This window comes from Larus michahellis, chromosome Z, assembly GCF_964199755.1.
Source record: "Larus michahellis chromosome Z, bLarMic1.1, whole genome shotgun sequence".
Classification (NCBI taxonomy): Eukaryota; Metazoa; Chordata; class Aves; order Charadriiformes; family Laridae; genus Larus; species Larus michahellis.
Genome location: NC_133930.1, coordinates 84,069,499 through 84,088,222, shown reverse-complemented (window position 1 = coordinate 84,088,222; position 18,724 = coordinate 84,069,499). Strand labels below are relative to the sequence as shown.

Below are 18,724 nucleotides of genomic sequence, written 5' to 3'. Positions count from 1 at the left end.
TCATCACGTTTCAGCCCTGAATAAACAGTGTAACTGCTCTGTATGGAACTTAAATCTGACTTAAGTTAAAATCTCTAAAGTTAGTCTTTTAGAAACTGACTTGTTTAAAAAAAAACCCAACAAAAACCAAAACAACTGAGTGGTAAGTCATGTTTTAGATTAATTGCAACACATTGTTGATCAGGAAGTTGGTTTTAAATTTAAGTGCATATTGCACTGTTGGATCATGTAACATGTACATGCTTTTAATCTGCTATATTTTCGAGTATGTTGTTACAAATAGTCTTTGTATAATTATTTTATAAAGGCTGAAAATACAACTTTGTAAAATAATCCTGAATGAGGATGCAAGTCTTATTTTAAATACTTCTGCTCCTCTGCTTTTAGAAGAACGTAAACAATATATGTAAAATAAAGATTTTATTTTAGACTGCAGTGGAAGTGGTGCATATAATGTATTCTTAGCTGTGTATACTTTGCATGTTTTATTACAGGAGGCCACTACTTGTATTTGTTTTGGCTAGTTTTTATGTATGATCTAAAATAAAAATCCTTGGCCAACAAGTATTTTGTTGGCAGTAGCTGCATATAGCATTCATATCTAGCATACCGTAACTGCAGCCTTAATGGTTTATCCTGTGCGTGCCTTGTAGAACTTGGAATTTTTCTGCGTAAAGTTCCAAGAACTTGTTAGTTTTGTGAAATGAGGCTTAAGAAACAGGCATGAAAAATTGCGATCTTCCTAAACACTAAAAGCAGTGCCGCCTTCTGTGAAGTAGCAACGTAAGTAGCAATAAATTCTAAGCAATCAGAAAATCAACTTATAAAAACAGCTGCAAGTGTTAGCCTCTGGAACAGCAGAGTCTGATTTCAGAAGTGCCTTCATTGCGGAACTCTGCATGTTCATAAGTGTTGGACTTATTTCCCATTGTTAAACTAGTTTTAGAGGGTCCATCCTATGACTCAGCAGTTCCCTCTGAAGGACCGAGATGACCATAGTTCAAAGGTCTGAAAAAGACCTCATTTCTGCCAGAGTAATATTTCTCAACAGTACAGCAGAGAGGCAGTTGTCTATGCCATCAGCAGCATGATGAATGAAGAAAGTCATCAGTCTGCTACAAAATAAGGTATTGTATCTGTTCAGGCAAGCCACAGCTTGTGGCCAAATGGTTAACTAGGGCAGTAATGCTCTTCCAGTGTTAATTCTGTAGTTCTGTCTTTGACAAAAGCCATCTATTTGCATTCCTTGTGTGAGAGGCAAGAAGTCTCGGTTACCTTGCACAGAGGGAAACAGCTAGTAGAAGGTAGTACCAGTTACATTCGAGGCAAACAAATTTAATTTTTGCCATGCTTACCTTGTTCACAACATCTGTCTTCCTCTTGTGTATCACATGCAAGAAACGGGCACACCTGTTCAGGAAACAACTGCTGGCAAGTGTGATGTTAAAAGAAAATGATCACACAGAATACATTTCCTATGCAATGCACCAGAATGTTTATTAAACGTTATATAGCTATGAACGCTTCAAAATAAAGTTGGTATACCTCTGAGGTGTGACCTGTATAGCATTTTACTTTAATTTCCTTTACATCTGTCATGAGTTTTATCAGAACACTTGAAAGCTACACCTTAAGGAACAAATTCCTATTGCATACAGAAGTTCACAGAATAATGCAGTACTGTTTCCCAGTCAGCCGTGAGATCAAGTACTGCTTGACAAAATGCCAAACTACAAGCAAAACTTCCGTACTTTCTTTTGCTGATAAAATAATTGGTTTTGTTTTAAAACTGTTCGTTCATTAGACCTGATAGCAGCGCTAGTTATCAAGAACAGAATGTTTTTAAAAAGTAAAAAAAAAAAAAAAAACAAAAACCTAACCTTGGTCAATAGTAATATAATAACACTGATCAAAAATAACACTGATCAATATTTTGTATTGTCAAAGGACAATGGGAAACAGAGAATGCTGTCATTTCCTCAAGTTTCTAATCTCAGGAATAAGGTTTCTACACTATAGCTGTTGGTTCTTAAATAAAATCCGTGTTCCCAAACATTCTGGTTTTGCTATTCTCAGCATTCTTGCCTTGTTTTCCCAGTTAAAACTTCATGCCTTGAAATACTTTACCACTTTCTTTTCCTACATTTTTGGGTTTTTTTTGTATTGATTTGCTGTCTGTTAAGTTTCTGTCTTGTTTGTTCTGTAGAAAAGTAAATAAATGCATTAACAAGTACACGGATAGCTATCACCTGCCATCTCACTTAACAGCTCTGTGAGGTAGGAGAGTTGGTATTGCCTAAAGAGGCAGAGAAACTGAGGTGAAGGACTGAAATTCTCTTCACTAATCGGTGTGCCACTGGTGAAAACCAGGATTCCGTAATTTCTCAGTCTTAAATTCTGCCATGTATTCTTTCTAAATTATCCTTGTTACTTACACTGATTCATAAAGGTAATGTAACACATTGTTAAATATTACAGTCCCTTCTTCACAAAATATGGGAAATAATAAGTTCTTTTAATTAGAGTAATAGCTTACCAAAATATTCTCATTATGTTATCTGTCCATATTACTAAGGTCCTTTCAAGTCAGTTTATATTAAAGTGCTTAGTGGTCAATTATTTTCAGTCACCTGAATTCAGAAATTACATAAATTTCTTCAGAGAAGTCAGCTGCTAAATATGAGCAGCTTATGTCCATAAAGGCCATAACTTTTTTTGCTGCAGTCATCAAGAATTTCACTGTTATTTTCAAGATTTGACTGCTAAAGCATAGAATTAACTAGTGCAAATGCTTAGGCACAATTTTGTTTAAAATGCTTACATTATTCTTCTGTGCAGAGGCAATACAATGGCTTAGAGCTTACTCCATCATTAGGCATTCCAGAGAACCTTAAATAGGCATCTGTCTGCAAAACATTTGGCAAAAGAACAAAACAAAAGATCCCATATCCTGTTCTACAGTGTAGTACACTTCAAAAGAATTGTCCAACATGTTTTTGGAGAGTATACTTAAAACGAACAGAGCTCAAGCATTAGTTCTGTAGATACTCAGCCTACCTCCCAAATTATACTTGAAGTAGCGTAAGGCTTGAGGAGTGCACCACCTAGCAACAGCAGCTAATACGTTGCTTCATCCATATTGTCATCACTGCCAGCACCAAAGTCATCTCCATCATCAAAATACGAAGAAATGTAGTCATTTTCCTAAACAAAAGGGAAAAAAAATAATCTATCACTACATCTGTGGAGGAGGCAATTTATGAAAGAAACATGTTTTAACTGAACTTGAACACCCACATTTTAAAACAGTAACAGGAGTTTTTTCTTATTTCTTGGGAAAGAAAAAAGAAAATACTCTAATGAAGTTCTCATATCTATGAAAGAAGAGGCATTAGTTTTTTATGTAAATTTTGTGCCCTGCTTTAATGATGAAAATGAATACTTCTATGTATTGATTATGGCAGGACACATTCCTGCTTGCAAGATCTTTTTTCAGAGCTCTTCGGGAGTAACAAATCTGAAACACCCACTCAAATTAACTACAAACAATGTAGTGCAACAAAGAAAACTGATGTAATAATGCCTCTCACTGCAAGTCTCCCTCAGTGCCAGAGAAGCTAGGGACACTTCTTTGGCTGACAGCCAACACGCTACTCCGTGAGTGGGATCTGACTCTGTAAATAGGAAAACTGACATTCTACCTCTTCATGCTCCTCTTCATCATATTCCTCTGGTTCTTCAGCTTCTTCATCATCTTCACCTTCTTTGTCTTTTGTTTTGTCTTTCTCATCTTCAGATTTTTCTTCTTCATCATCCTTCTTTTCCAACTCCTGTCACAAGGCAATCTCTTTTACAAGGTAATCCCACGTTACAGCAACAGCACATCCTCCACACAACCAAGATGTTATGCTGCAGTTAACCGCACGACAACTAGCATAATGATGCTGTGCAAAAGTTTTTTGTTAATATTTAAAACAACGTGATGTGAAACACAAGATCTTCATAAGGACTTACTTGATCAAGCATTAACCATCAGACCTGAAGTCTAAAAAAGTATGTCTTCTGTAATAAACTGAGATGATGATGTCCTTTACCACCATTAGAATAATTGTCAGTAGAAGACCATGTCATACTTCATAAAGCAATACAACATCCTGTATATAATAATGTATCTGCACCAAACAACTGATGGATCACCAAGAGAAAAAATATAGGCTGTTTCACCTTTAAGCTTCCCATTCCCACATGGTGGGTAGTTGCCTCCAAGACCAGTCACATTCCTCCTGTTTCTCTTTCTGTATGTTTTTTCCCTCTCAATTTATTAAATGGTTTCATTTCCAACACCAGTAGATTAGCAAAACAGCAATAGATTTAAACGCTCTGGCACCAATTCCTTCTTCAGTAAGTTCTAACAGTAGCTCTGCTGTTCACCATTAGCCTACATCGCTACCCAGTGAAGAACAACTGGTCGTAGTGTTCAGAGTCAAACAGGAGCAAAGAAAATAGTTTCTCCACAGCCAGGCTCTATCTTTATCCTCTCCCCTGTGCTACCACATTGCAGAACAACTGTCTGTTAGAGAAGCAAGAGAAGGCCAGAAAAAGGCTGATCTGGTTAGTCCATTTGTACCAAAAAACATACTAAAGGTTTCATTTTCCTTCAGCAATTTCTATTGTACAATTTAGAAACAGTGTGCACATCTTACCTCAATTTTTTTCAACACATCCAGATTACTTTTAGGCTCAGAGCTTTTTGCCTTTTTTGGTTTTGCACCTGCTGAAATAAAATATATTGCTATTATTTTTTTAACATGAGAGGACACAAATTCTCTGTTTTACCTGCTTGTAAGAGCTTACATCTTGAGCATGCCATGGAAAGCCCATGATGTCTGTACTAAAATTGCGTTAGACTTTGAGCTACATTATTCATGGTGGTGTAAATGCCCCATTTATGTAAGTGATGCCTATAGGGCCAGTCTGAAATTCACTTTGAACAGACAGTTAACTAATTTTGGCCAAAGCATGACATTCAGCTTCACAAAATACTTTTCAACTACATACCCACAATATGTTAAGAAGCTAGACTAAAATTTCAATGGTTATTTTTCATCATCTTGAAATAAAAAAACTCATTAGTGTTACTAACTTATGCAACGGATTAATGACAGCTGGGTGCTTCAGATGGATAGGTAAAAAAGGCAGACAGCAGTTTATTAGCTCCAGAACAGTAGGCATGGTTACTGCAGCTAGATGGCTTTTGGAGCACAGTCGGCTCTCATCTCATTAGTCCACAGTGCATATTTCCACCTAGCCTCTTGATTCACGAACATAACCTTTATGTTACTTAAATTACTGCCTACAATCTTAAATCACCCCTAATCTTAAAGTACTCCCTACAATCCAACCTCATTATGCTACTTAACTATGTGGTGGATCGAAGGTCAAACATAGCATTCCATATACCCAGGCAAGAGCTACCTAAATTGCAGCACCCTAAACTAAGGTTTCCCCAATTCCAGGAGTCAGTTTGAACAGCAGATGAGGAGAAACAGAGCTCTGGAGTGAGAGATGTTTCAGCATTTAAAGCGCTCCATTAGACGTCCTGTTTCCACAACGTAACCGTCTTTTCGCTCTCCTGCTATATCCAGCACGATCACATAAAACTCAGAACATAGGGCTGTACCTAACACAGACTAACTCTTCTCAGCAGAGTAAAACTGCCTGTGTGAAGTGCCATATTGGTGTAGCTACACGACTTCTGATGGACAACGTACCCTCAGACAAGCTAGCTTAGGTAACTTGCACCTTCTTTATGCTAGGCTGCACTAAGTGGTTATCAGAAAGAAAAACAGTATGCATTGATGGAGGGGTATCCTTTCTTGCAGCAGACAGTAACCCAATGTGGTTATGTATTTTATCATATACTCAAGCCCAATACTCAAGCAGAACGCTAAGAGCTGCTAAGAAGACAACTGTATTTTGTCAAAAGTATTTGGTACAAATAACCTTCAGTTCACTTCAGTGTTTTGCCTAGGAGGGGATTGTGTGACAAAAGCACTGCGCAGAGCTGAGCGGAGTCAAGCTGCTCTGTAATAACACAGGAACAACGTCAACGCAAACACATCCAGAATGAAGTAAGCTTTTAAGTAAAACAAGTATGATTCAAAATTACCATCTCTGCAAAAACCCCTGCAGGCTTTTAGAGACAATGCCTATAGAACAAATAGCCTGCAAATGAAAGCAGACATGCAAGATCTTTCCCTAAATGCTGGTCATCTCTGGAGCTTATCACAAAATTAGACACACTAACCCACTGTTAGTAGAACTTCATGCAAAATAGGTCCTTACACCCATGTAGCTTAGAGGTGTGAAGCAATACAATTTAATCTTTCCAAATAACACGTTCCTTAGGCTTAAATGCATACATCTGATTGCTATGAACATATGCATACAGCTGGCCTACAAGAGCTGAACCCAGTCAATGCTTTGTTTTTTGCGGGTTTTTTGGCAGGCACTGCTGCTATCTAGAATACTGTGGTCCACAGACAGGGGTAAGTGTGGGACAGATGTGGAATTCTACCCAAAGTTTTGACACTAAGAAGGCAGGTGGTCAGGTCTTAGGTTAAAACACTCAGGGAAACCAGAAAAAGGAAGGTGTGTAAAAATGACGCCGTCCCTGTACATGTAACTGTGTAGTGATCCCCAAACCATCCCTGCAATCTATGAAGGTGGAAAGGTAGGAAGCCTGTTTGAATTTCGGTGCAGATTCTCTCCACTCCCTCACCTTTGTTCCACTCAACTAGAAAGTCTCTCCTAAGATGGCTGTCCTCAAAATACAACAAAGATATGTACCAGAAGGGCTAATGATCAGCTATTTACAAACCTCCTGACTCATATGACTTTTGTATGGCCTCTGTATCATCATGATTCCCCCCAAAAAAATAAAACTAGGTTATTTTTACTATTTTTTTAAATCCAATTGAATTCTGGTGGTCAGATGATCACTGCCATTACAATTCAGTAAGAAAATGTACTTTTAAGAGCAAACACAGAAACCGGCACAAAAGAAAGAGGAAAAATCCCCCACAGTGAGCAGTGATTCTCTCTTTGTTTATGATAAACACATTATTGTAACAAGGAATAATAAATCAGCATTTATGATTTCACTGGATCTTGGGGAGGTAACTATTGCATCCAGGCTTATAAAAGCCAATGCAGTTTCTTCTTTTGGAAAAAAAAAAAAAAAAAGTAGGTATGTACTGGTTTCTTCTTTAGAGATTTTGCAAATAAGTATTTCATTTCCAGTTGAATCTTGCAGTCTACCTTTAGTACTGTAATTCTCAAAGACTCTCTTAAAAGGAACAAAGCTTCCAGCTGAGCCAGTCTCCATGACTACTGCACATTTCCATTTCTTTTTCTATTTTATCCTTGAACTGAAAAATGACACATGAAGGACTTGGACAAAGAGAACACGAAAGTAAACAACTATATACAACAGACAGCTAGATACAGGAGGCCAAGTGTTATTTCACATCAACAGAGCAACAGACTTTTATGGAGAAGTTAAAATAACACTCATGCATACCAGAAAACACTTTGAAAAACAAATACATGTATGATGCTGTGTAATAAAAAACTCTTTTCCTGTAAGAACAACCAATACCAGCTCCAACTGCTGTTGAAGGATCTGGTTCACAATTCTGCAGAAGAAAGCTGAAAATAAACAAAAAAAGTAAACCCAGGGAAAATAGAAAATAACCTACATTAAATCACATGTAAAACGCTTAAAAAAATGCAAAAGTCAACCAAATAATAAACAAGATAATTAAGAAACCCAAAACATAAAGGAAATCTCAACAGCCAGCTATTCATTGACTAGAAGGGGGAGTGTTGACTAAAGATACAAACTTTCAGAACAAAAAGTTTTGTTATTTTTTTTTCAATCTTTCACTATTACATATCTCATATCTTAATATGGTACACCAATACCAAAGGCAGGAAAAGAAGATAAATCTGTTCCAATAAGTTAAAATATCCTACAGAAGCAAGGCAAAAACCACAAAACCCAGTAAATTATTTCAAAAAAATCTGCCAAAAGCCCTGATTATTCAGACTAATTAACACTTCTACCATTTTTTTCCCCTAATCAGCTCCACTATGTCTTCTATCACTCAACTAGTGTGTACTAAATGCTTCTTAAAATTATGTAATATACCTTTTTTGGTCTTTTTCTTTGGCTTCATCTCTCTTGGGAGTCTTCTCCAATCTGTACAGAAGATAACTTTAAAATATACGAATGATGACTTACAGCAGTAATCCTCCCCCTGCCACCCACCAAGGAAAGATAGGGGCCCATGTTATGCTCAATCCTATTTACATGCATACCTAAGTGTTTTAGCACACAACAGTTCTATGGAATTCTAGCTGTACTTTCAATTGAGGAACTGGTGTAAGGACTGGCATTTCACCCACTTAATGACAACTGGCAAAAGAGCTGAAGTTCAGCCCTTCCAGTGGACCACATGCCCTTCAACTTACATTCTATGATTAAGCTGGCAGTGGTGCGCTATACAGGTACGGTTGTGTAAGTTTAATGTTATAAAACGCAGCTACCCGTGACTGAGACATCAGGCTGGGTTATTTTTAGTAACATCAATGTTTGCTCCCAGTTCAGAACAGGGATCTCCATGGAAAAAGGAAAGCTAGAGTGAGAGCTAAAGCTTGAAAATCAGTTGTTTCAACTGCGTAAATAAATTAAATTAGATTCCCCTCCCCCCTTTTTTTCCATCAAAACCATACTTTGCCTACATCTGAAAACATGCAAAGGGTGGCATAACCCTCATCAAATAATATGTGACTTAGTAAGGATTTGCATGTTTGCATACTTTTTTATTCCTTGAAAGATAAAGAATCAAACATTTAAAAAGCAAAACATTTCACAGGTTAATAAAGAATTAGCCTTTGATAATCTCAGATATTACCTGGGGTCCATGCTGCATGCTCCTTTTCAATGTCCTGGTACTTTTGACTGTACCTCTCAATTGCTATAGAGAAGGGTACAAGGAGTTATGGAACTCAGTTAATTAAAAAGGTAATCCAGACACTGTCCTTGATATTTTCCTGTAACTAAACATACTGTGTATTTTTAATCCCACATTGAACACTTTCTTGTGCTGTTGTCAAATACTTAAAAAACAGTTTAATGTCACTACTTTGAGCAGTTTTCATGGTAATTGTCAGGACTAATCATTTGCTAAGTACTTGCAAGACCTGCATTTTACATCCCCCCTCCAAAAATGGCAAAAGCTTCAAATATTGCTTTGCATTTTTGGGGTATCTCCTTTCAATCAAAACACTTGCCTTCCCCCTCAAAAAAAAAACAAACCAAAAAACAAACAAAAAAAACCAACAAACAAACAAAAAACCAAAAACCCCTGCAAAATTATTATAATTTATACTTCTATGCTTGGAAAGCATAAAAAAAATTAAAATGCAGATATAGTCAGGGAAACTATGTTGAAACATCAAATGAACACTAAGTCTTCTACTCTTCAACAGTTTCACAATCAAACCTTTGCTACAAAACCCATGTCATTTATCACCACTGTGCTAAGCATGAAGAGTACCCAGAATTCCCAGGTCTCAGAAAGCTGCCTCCCAGACTGATCATGATCAACTCCCAAGGCTCTAAGTACTTCTGCAACAGCAAAGCTTTGCAGCATAACACAGATGTGTCCTAAACAGCAACAACACCTTTTAGTCCATTTACCCTCTTTTCAGACACAAGAACTAAACTGAGAAATGCATTGTAAATAATACAGTAGTGATATAGCGTAATTAAATCCACTTACACTGCAAAAAAACTTTTTTGTACAACCACTAATGACAAAAGCAATATCAAAACTTAAGCATTTTTAAATCAGCCCCATTTTTTCTTGCCAAATTACTGTGTCAAACTGCAAAAACCATGTAATGCAAAATTACTGATTCTGATTGCACTAATAACTCTAATAACTCATTACCCAAACAGGGAGACTTTTTGTAGGTATTGTACAATAAACGGTAACAAAGACAGATTGTGACCTTTACAGTCAAAGAATTCTAACATACTCACCAGAGAAAAGGGAGAAGGAAAACATCTGAGACGAAGCTCGATTTTAAACTTAGTTATGACAAATGCAAGCTGAAGAGCTACTTAAAACTATGCAACAAAGACCTTGCATTTAAAATGGCGGTGTCTCAAGGGGCATTTAATGTAGGTGGCCTTCACAGATGCTATAGGAAACTGTCAGCACAGAGAGGGAAAGGAAGTAGTAGTTTTGGTTTCAGCTTGAGGGTCTTTAGGGAAGAACTAATTGCTGATGCCATCTGTAAAAAAGTATGTCTGACTGACTCTCGCCACTCACAGCTAACGAACCCACTGCCAAGGTGACAGTCACACAGTCATAGCAAATATACCTACAGGAAAAATATGAATGATTCATAGCTTATGAAGTGAGGAAAATAGAGAACTTACTATAGAACATGCCTGCTACACACCAAAGTGAGTGTTGAAATGAATGATGAAAATCTAGCCTATATGGCACACTAACACATCAAAATTGTGAGGTAGTATCAGACGCGGCTTTCGTTTACTACCTGAATAATGAAAGAAAGATAGCTAGCTCAGTTCTAATTAAAATGCTTCCTTTCTCACACTTCAAAGGAGCATTTGGCTCACAGATGTTGTGCTGAGGGTTTAAAACAATCCATTTGCTCTTATAGCAAAGCCAATTTAAGAAGTTTCTGTCTGTCTCTTAGTCCTACCAGACATTTTGATGAAATAGAGGGGAGAAAAGAGCTGTAAACCAGATAACAGAAAAGATCAGTTAAAAATAGCCTACCCTGGCGGAAGAAAGTGATTTTCTTAAAGCTAGGCCACTTCTGCCACATAATACAGTCCCAGAGACAATTGCATACTGTGACTGAGATGAAAGCAAGCTTTTTAAGCTGCAGACCACCACTGATGTAATTATACCCCACTCCTCAGATGAGGCATTTTTGTACAACTAAAGGTTAAGTAAAACGTTACCTCAACTTACCAACTTACCCTTAGGGAGATGATGAGAACATTTGAAACATTATTTGAGTCTATCAAGTGGCTGTCTACCCGCTTTCCCTGCAACTGCCAGTTTTTGTAGAAAAACAGTCTTCAAAGCTGGCAGTTCTACTAAGGAACATACTCAGCAACAGGACAGATCACTGCATCTCAGAAAGAAGGCTGCAGAAACAAAGATGATTTTGAGGTAAACAGTAAGAACTACCACAAGGCCACACTGGAAAACAGAGACAGGATATTCTCATACAGTGACTGGTTCCTTGGAAATAACCCTGTCAGGCTCTCAGGCATAACAGTTTTCTTTTTTTATGCCTCAAATAAAAATAGCAAACTTCAAGCCTGACAAAGATCAAGAGCACAGCAAACCTCTAGTGAGATGAGAATCCAAAGAAACTGAAATTTGTTTACGCAGAAGATGAAAGAGGAGATGTGATAAAAGAGTAATTTGGAATTCTTCTACTGTCATAATGGGATCTGGAAATGAAGATAAGACCTGTTCTCCTTGCCTCATAACCAAGGTTTTACCTGGCCGCACTGTCAGGGTCCACCCTGGGCCGTGCTCCTGCTGCACTACAGCTGCCTGCTGCCTCCTGGTGACTGCTGGGCTCCAGCTGCAGGTCAGAGGAAATTTTCTGCCTTTTGTGAGCCACAACATCTGGTTGGCAGTGTGTTCACTGCTCACACTGCAGAGTGCTGCTCCATTTTTAACAGTGCTTTAGTACAAGAACAAGTGGACAATCAGTAAGGTGTGTTAATTAGTGTTACATTCAAAGCCTAATAATAAAAAAAAATTTCAAACAGCCTCACACACTCTAGAATTCACCACTACACCATAAACAAAAAATACCAAAAATTTAGAGGGGATGTACCTGTATCGTATCGACATCATTAATATTTGGTCAGAAAATATTCTGATGGTTTTGGGGTGTAAATTAAACCTCACATTTTAGAGTTCAAGTCAGCTCTCATTATTCAAAATCAGCACAAGATAGAAAGGAAAAGATTATTTAGTGTTTGGCCACTTTGGATTTCTTAAAATTTTTTATAAAGCTTTTTAATGACTGCCTATTGCACTAACTAGGCCTAGGGTCTGACACGTGGCATTTTCTAAGATGATGTATTTCCTGCTTTCCTGTAACAGCACTTGCCATTTAAACCATTCAGAACAAGCACTCAGGAGGACGATAGAAATAGGCAAAAATCACAAATGAAAAGAACCAATCCTGACTGTAATAACCTCCTGTGACCGCTAGATTTAAAATACCCCCACAACAAGGTAAACAGACATTAAAGTCTTTCTACCCTGCTCCTCTTTCCTTCTTTCCCACTACCCCAGTTTTCTGACCAGGAAGCTTGGATTTCAGCAGTATAATGATGTATGACTGGAGGCCAAGTATAGCAGAGCATTTACTGTTACCACACAATAACAAAGTGGTTAATTTTTAATTACGTATAAGCAAAAGACATTCTTAGGTCAAGTGGAATAAAATCAAGCTTTGGATTCTAATCTAGCTCTGCTTCTGATGCAAACCTCAATAAATCACTTATCCTCATCTCAATCTTCATATTTCAGGTGACTTGTCAGTAATACTTATCGATCTTTCCTGAATGGACTTAGGGGAAAAAAATTAGTACCTTTTAGAACGTCCGGCTATTAAATATAACATTGATTATTTTAAGTATGTCTTTACACAATTAAAATGGAAGCTAAACTTCAACACTGGTATTTACTACAGATTTCTTTGCTCCATTGCAAAATTTTCAGGGTATTTTAACATGTAGAAATGCCTGGTTTGCTTGTGTTGGTTAGCATATAATTGAGAAAACTGCATATAGTTGGTCTAAATGTTTCTTACTGTATATCAAATGGAATAGATCTTTGATACCTCTCTCTTTCACACAGGAGTTGCTTTCCAGCTACAGCACTTGTAGGTGTGACCCACAACTTCAGTAAGTGGTTAAGTAGAAAGATTCCCTATTATCTTAAGCTCCCAATTTTTATTCCTCATTATCAGTATACCATACATCTTCAACACATGCATTTCACTACATCATCCTCCATGGAATAATAACTACTGAAGATATAAGTAAAAATAATACATAAACATAGACAAACCTTCACGATCATCTTCTACTGCCAAAAAATATGGCATTTTTTTCATAGTTCCTCTAAGATCTTGTTTTAAGGCCAACATGTAATCTTCGTCTTCTCCTGTTTTCAGAGGCACTGGCTTATTGTCTGTACTCTGTACAAATTATGTGTATTATTTATAAGGTCTTAATATCCATCAAATGTACAGGAACACTAACAAAAGCTACAATTAATACAGCTAATCACAGAAGAGTGCAACTATGCATTATGCTACTTCACAAGTGTACTCTACTGCATTCTGACATGCATAACTGTGTTTGCAACTAAATTCATACCTTTTATGACTTCACTGTATCTCTCTGCAAAAATATATCAAGAAATCAAGAAAAAAAAGAGTACTAAAACTGTGAAATAGTCACTTGTAGACATGCTGAGCTCTTAATTGCTAAAAGCGGTTTTCCCCAGCCTAACTTGCTCAGAAACCATTGCTTCTCTCTTCAGTCAGAGTAGCGCTGGCTTTAACCTACTCTAAAACAGCATCTTAACTACATTGAGTACGATTACTCTGAGTAACAGAGACACCCTTTCCACGACTATTGTCACAGAACAGGTTGTGTTGTCATAGAACCAGGTAGCAGACATTTCTGTTTGTGTCAGTTGAATTTAAATGAATTGTTAAGGTTTGGATTTTGGGGTTTTTTTCTGAACTATGAATCTTGAAATTGGGAAATGTAGGATAAATAAGCAAAAAGAGCTTTAAAAACATACAGAACACTAGAGACAGAGGCAGAGTTACAGCATGGATGTTGCTTCTCTCACATGACAGATGGTGCACAATCAATACCTGAGTGGTAGGTTGCAAAGCTCAAAGTGCTATCACAGTCCCAGAGCTGGATCATGAAAGGAGCTTACTGCTTCCAGCTACATTTTCTAGCTGGCCAACATTTTAAATCACTAATGTTGCTGATGGTAAGCTGGTGCTCCTTAATTGGGTTTTAATTGCATTTACAGGAATTCCTAAGAACTCAGAACATATCTATTAGAAATATGCAACAGCAACAATTCACTGCTTAAAATAATTTCACTGCAAGTCAGTCAACAGCTCTAATATACTTTCGGTCACTGCCCAATCACTAAATCTAAATCTTGAAATTTTTATTGATCCTAGTTACTGGGTTAACTTTGACTTTTTTGAATGGCACTAGTTTAATTTAGTCCTGAAACTTTGTTCACAAAAGGAAGAAACCATCTTTAACTCCTCCATGGTGTACTTTACATATACTGGGGCTAGTAATTCTCCTACAAGGCTGATCCACGGCTGACTGTAACCGCAGAAGGTTTAGTTCACACAGAATTCAGTTTCCTTGTGCTATCAAGCAGACTGCCTCATTCACATTAGGAACAATTATAGATGGCTTAGCATCAATGAAATCACACGACTTAATTGTAAAAGTGGACTAAGAGGATACATAACACCTGGTTCAGTAAGTCAAAACCTTGGGTGAAATAACTATTCAGTGAAATCTCAATATAGTGCCAATTATATGTCAAACTTGCAAGTTCTGTATCATATCATGCACCTTGATCAAATCCTGACATAACTGGGAAGTTCTTGTATATAAAACTGCAACACTGTAAGAACTACTTTTCCACCTCAAAATTGTTCAAGCTTCCCTGCATTCCCTGCAAAACGCAGTCAGAAAATGCTCTTTCTTCCCCTTTAATTTTTGAATACATCCCAAATGCCAAATCTCAATTAAGTTTCCTTAATTACACAAAATAGCTTTCAGTTATTTTCAAATTATTTTCAAGCGCTGACTACTGAGGTACAAGACAATAATCCAAAATCTTTGCATCAGCAGTAAATTTCTAAAATCAGCAAATCCATTCACAGCTTCAAAGACTAGTGTAAGTTCATTTAAAAAAAAAAATCATGTATCCCGTGTTTCCATTACTGTAATGTCCAGAAAACCAAATAATGATGAGGACTTTAATGAACGAACATCTTGCAAGCAATCTAGTTAAATACTGGAGAAAACAGTTAGCAGAGGGACAAGAAATAATAATAAGAAAAACAATTATTTACATTAAGTACTTGAAAACTGACCTAAAGTGCTTAGCATTGTTCTTATATTTCATTACATTATCTAAACATAAGAGTGAATACAGTTTACCTGAATGCAGAGAGTGTGGTATAAGAAACTTGCTGTACTTACAGGAAATGGTGGTGGAGGCTGACACATGACATCAGGCAGAGCTGCACCTTTAGCAAAGCCAATAGCCTCAATGTTGAAGGTAAACGCAGCCCGTCCTCTTCCTCTACCTGACCCAGCCATTTCAAGTTACTGAAAATATTACAGATTTTTAGAGAGTTATTTTTGTTACATGTATTGCATGCATATATATATTACCTATCAAATTACTGTCTAACAAAGACTACAGTAATTTTAAAACAACTCTCAAAGATCATTTGAAATAGCAAGACATTTATAACGCCCATCTTAGGTTCTTCCACATACTATTAATTTGGTAGATGCCTAAAATCAACTTCATTCCCTCATTTCTGTTAGCCACCTCTGCATGCCTGAAATAACGTCCTAATCCAGGAATTTTAAGCTTTCTTCTTCTAAACCTTAGACACGCTGATTTGAGTTCAGTCAGGGCAGAAGAACCAGAAAGAAGATAACAAAACAAAGAAACAAACAAAAAAGTTCAAGGGCCTTGAACGTTCTGTGAATACATTTTGCAGTTTGAACTTTCCTCCAAAAAACAGTTTGTCACTTGTGGCTTCTTCAGATTATCAATATCAATTATCAAATAATCCTTCAGATTATTTTTTTCCTTTATCTTTGTAACTAGTTTTGGGTACTGAGAAGGAGACAAAAGCAAAGAGGTTCAAGATAAAAGCACCAAAGGATTCCAAGCTAACTGCTGATAAAAGGAGGTTGTTTCTAACTAAAATATTTCACCATGGATATAAAAGAAAAACAGGCTGCAAAACTATCTTTACAGTCACATCTCACCACCTTTACTGTTACACCAATCTTCATCTCAGGATTGTATGGGTTGGCAAGTAAAGCAAAACATGAGGAACACATTTTTTGCAGGGAAGATGTCAAGAAATGGGACGCCAGAGAAGCCAGGCTGAAGCAATGTGCTACTGCTCACTCCCCAAGACTGTATAAAGATCAATTCAAGGCCCCAGCCCAGAAATCCCACACGCTGTTTACTGTTAATTGCAAGGCAAGTGTATTGCACCCTACTTGGTAAGAAGGTGTCCGTTCCAGACATACTGCTGTACCTCTGTCATCACATCTATTCCCATCATTGGCATGCAGGTGAGATACCAAGTTCGAACAGGAAATATGGAACCATGCAACACCTACAGCTTCTCATACACTTGTCTAAAATCACAAGGAATCCAGGAGAGAATTATGATTAGGAGCAAAGAAGTACATACTTAAGATAAAGATCTTTCAAGATTCCCTCAAATGCAAGCAATGGCCTTTTATTAAGTGCTAGTGAGAAACAGGCTGATGCAAGTATTTTCCCACTTATTATTTTCAACAAGAATAAGCTCTGTTTGGATAAAATAAAATCACATCATATATTTCCACATCACCTGGCAGTACAGAAAAGCGTCTAAAAATAAGCAGAAAGACATAAATAAATCATTTTAAGAAAGACAACAAAGCAAAAGCTAAGCCTGAGCATTTAATTAGCTGGAAATAAAAAATAAATTAAAAAAAAAGAAAAAAGAAGTAGCAAACTTATTTGAAAACAGGATGAAAAGCAAGATGTGAGCCTGGCAGAATGGAGAAAGATAAAAGATACAGTAAAGCCCCAAGCATGAGCAATTGTATTATCTAGGTGGGAAAAAAGGGAACCAACAACAGAGGAAAACAAACAAACAAGTTAGGGGAGATGTCCAGCTAGCAAGGAGAGGCACACTGTTTGCATTACATATAGTGAATATAAAGGTCCATTTTTAAAATGCTGCTTTAAAATTAATTCTCCTAAGACTGTCTTGAAATACCGCATTAGTCTGATGAGAAGTAACAAGCTTTAAAAGTAGTGGTATTTCAACTCTGCAGTTTTACTGAAATTTGTGATGTTTTCAAGCATACTGGCTTAGAAGGTTTATGTCTACTGACACCATAAACTGGTCTGACTGATGGAGAAACTGTGAAGGAAAAATGGAGCTGTACAAGCATGCCAAAGTTACCATGATAACTTGTGTTTTGGCTGACACAAGGGATGTCCAATGGAGCACCTGTGCACGTTTCTGTGTTTATGGATAGTTTGTGTGTCATTTACTCTATAAAATGAGAAGGCAAATTTCAGATTTAAGCTTTTAAAATTCCTTCACAACTACGTACGCTGTTGTTTGGGCAGTCAGTCAGGGGAAGGCTGCAGAGGACTTCAGGAGAGAAAGACCCGTGGGAACAGGGTCCCCCGCTGGCTGGTGCGATGGTGGCGGGTGTGAGGAGACTCAGGCGAGCTTTCACTATTGTAGGTGTTGCCCCTGAAGGTAAAAGGGTGAAAATATGTGTCATGATGGCCACAAGTCCTTGACATCGGGAATACCCCCCATCAGCTCCTCATTGCCCTCTCCTGCTCCCTCTCCCCACACTCTCCCTCCACCGCACCACCACCCCCATCCCGAGCTGCCAGACACCCCCAGAGGCTCCCCCTGCTCCCTTCACCACCTTTATGGCTTCATTTTCCCCACCACAGACAGGTCTTGTCCACCTGCCCTGGGAAGCGCTCAGCCCTGACGTGATAGGGGAAGGGGCTTCAACCCCTCCAAACCCTCACACATCTGGGCCCCCCCAGCCCTCTCAGGGCTCACTCAGGGTCCCCTCAACATCCCTCAGGGCCCCCTCATGGTGCCCTCACACCCCTTCAGGGGTCTCTCAGAGCTCACTCACCTCCTCAGGTGTCCCTCAACCCTCATGGCTCCCTCACCCCCTCTCAGGGCTCCCTCACCCCACATCTGCCCCAAGGCTCCCTCAGGGCTTCCCCACCCCCTTTAAGGACTCCCTCACACCCCCCCCAGGAGCTCTTCACGGCTCCCTGACGCCCCCTCAGGGTCTCTCACTCCCCCTCAGGGCTCCCTCACCCCCCTCACCCCCTCTTAGGGCTCCCTCACCCCACACCTGCCCCAAGGCTCCCTCAGGGCTTCCTCATCCCCTTTAAGGACTCCCTCACACCCTCCCCAGGACCTCTTCACGGCTCCCTGACGCCCCCTCAGGGTCTCTCACTCCCCCTCATGACTCCCTCACCCCCCTCAGAGCTCCCTCACAACCTTTCATGGCTCCCTCATCCCCCCTCACCCCCTCTCAGGGCTCCCTCACCCCACACCTGCCCCAAGGCTCCCTCAGGGCTTCCTCATCCCCTTTAAGGACTCCCTCACACCGCCCCCCCCGGACCCCTTCACGGCTCCCTCACGCCCCCTCAGAGCTCCCTTACCCCCTCTCAGGGCTCCCCCGCTCGCTCACTCACCCGCCGCCGCGCTCCGCCCGCGGCTGCCGCAG

At 38.7% G+C, this 18,724-nt stretch overlaps 1 protein-coding gene across 2 annotated transcripts; it reads right to left on the bottom strand.

Moving 5' to 3' along the window:
- Positions 1-1,474: 1,474 nt before the first annotated feature.
- On the bottom strand, positions 1,475-18,722 carry POLR3G (RNA polymerase III subunit G). 2 transcript variants are annotated; one of them, XR_012584983.1, is made up of 10 exons: positions 18,660-18,722; positions 17,567-17,712; positions 15,404-15,532; positions 13,212-13,341; positions 8,979-9,041; positions 8,213-8,263; positions 7,583-7,710; positions 4,704-4,771; positions 3,702-3,830; positions 1,479-3,204 (listed from the first exon to the last, which is right to left on the bottom strand). XR_012584983.1 is itself a non-coding variant. In XM_074570870.1 (9 exons), the coding sequence occupies exons 3-9, from the start codon at positions 15,521-15,523 to the stop codon at positions 3,118-3,120; spliced, it is 651 nt and encodes a 216-aa protein (XP_074426971.1). In that variant the 5' UTR covers positions 15,524-15,532; positions 17,567-17,712; positions 18,660-18,722; the 3' UTR covers positions 1,475-3,117. The 2 variants fall into 2 exon arrangements, 1 of the variants encoding a protein (XP_074426971.1); XM_074570870.1 differs by lacking the exon at positions 7,583-7,710 and having other exon boundaries at positions 1,475-3,204; positions 4,704-4,774.
- Positions 18,723-18,724: the final 2 nt, after the last annotated feature.

Excerpts from the sequence above, each read along its gene's own strand:
- POLR3G (XM_074570870.1), bottom strand. The coding sequence starts at position 15,523 with ATGGCTGGGTCAGGTAGAGGAAGAGGACGGGCTGCGTTTACCTTCAAC. Across the intron at positions 8,264-8,978 it reads GCATGCAGCATGGACCCCAG|ATTGGAGAAGACTCCCAAGA; the intron begins GTAATATCTGAG and ends TCTTCTGTACAG. Across the intron at positions 3,205-3,701 it reads ATGAAGAGGAGCATGAAGAG|GAAAATGACTACATTTCTTC; the intron begins GTAGAATGTCAG and ends CCTTTTGTTTAG.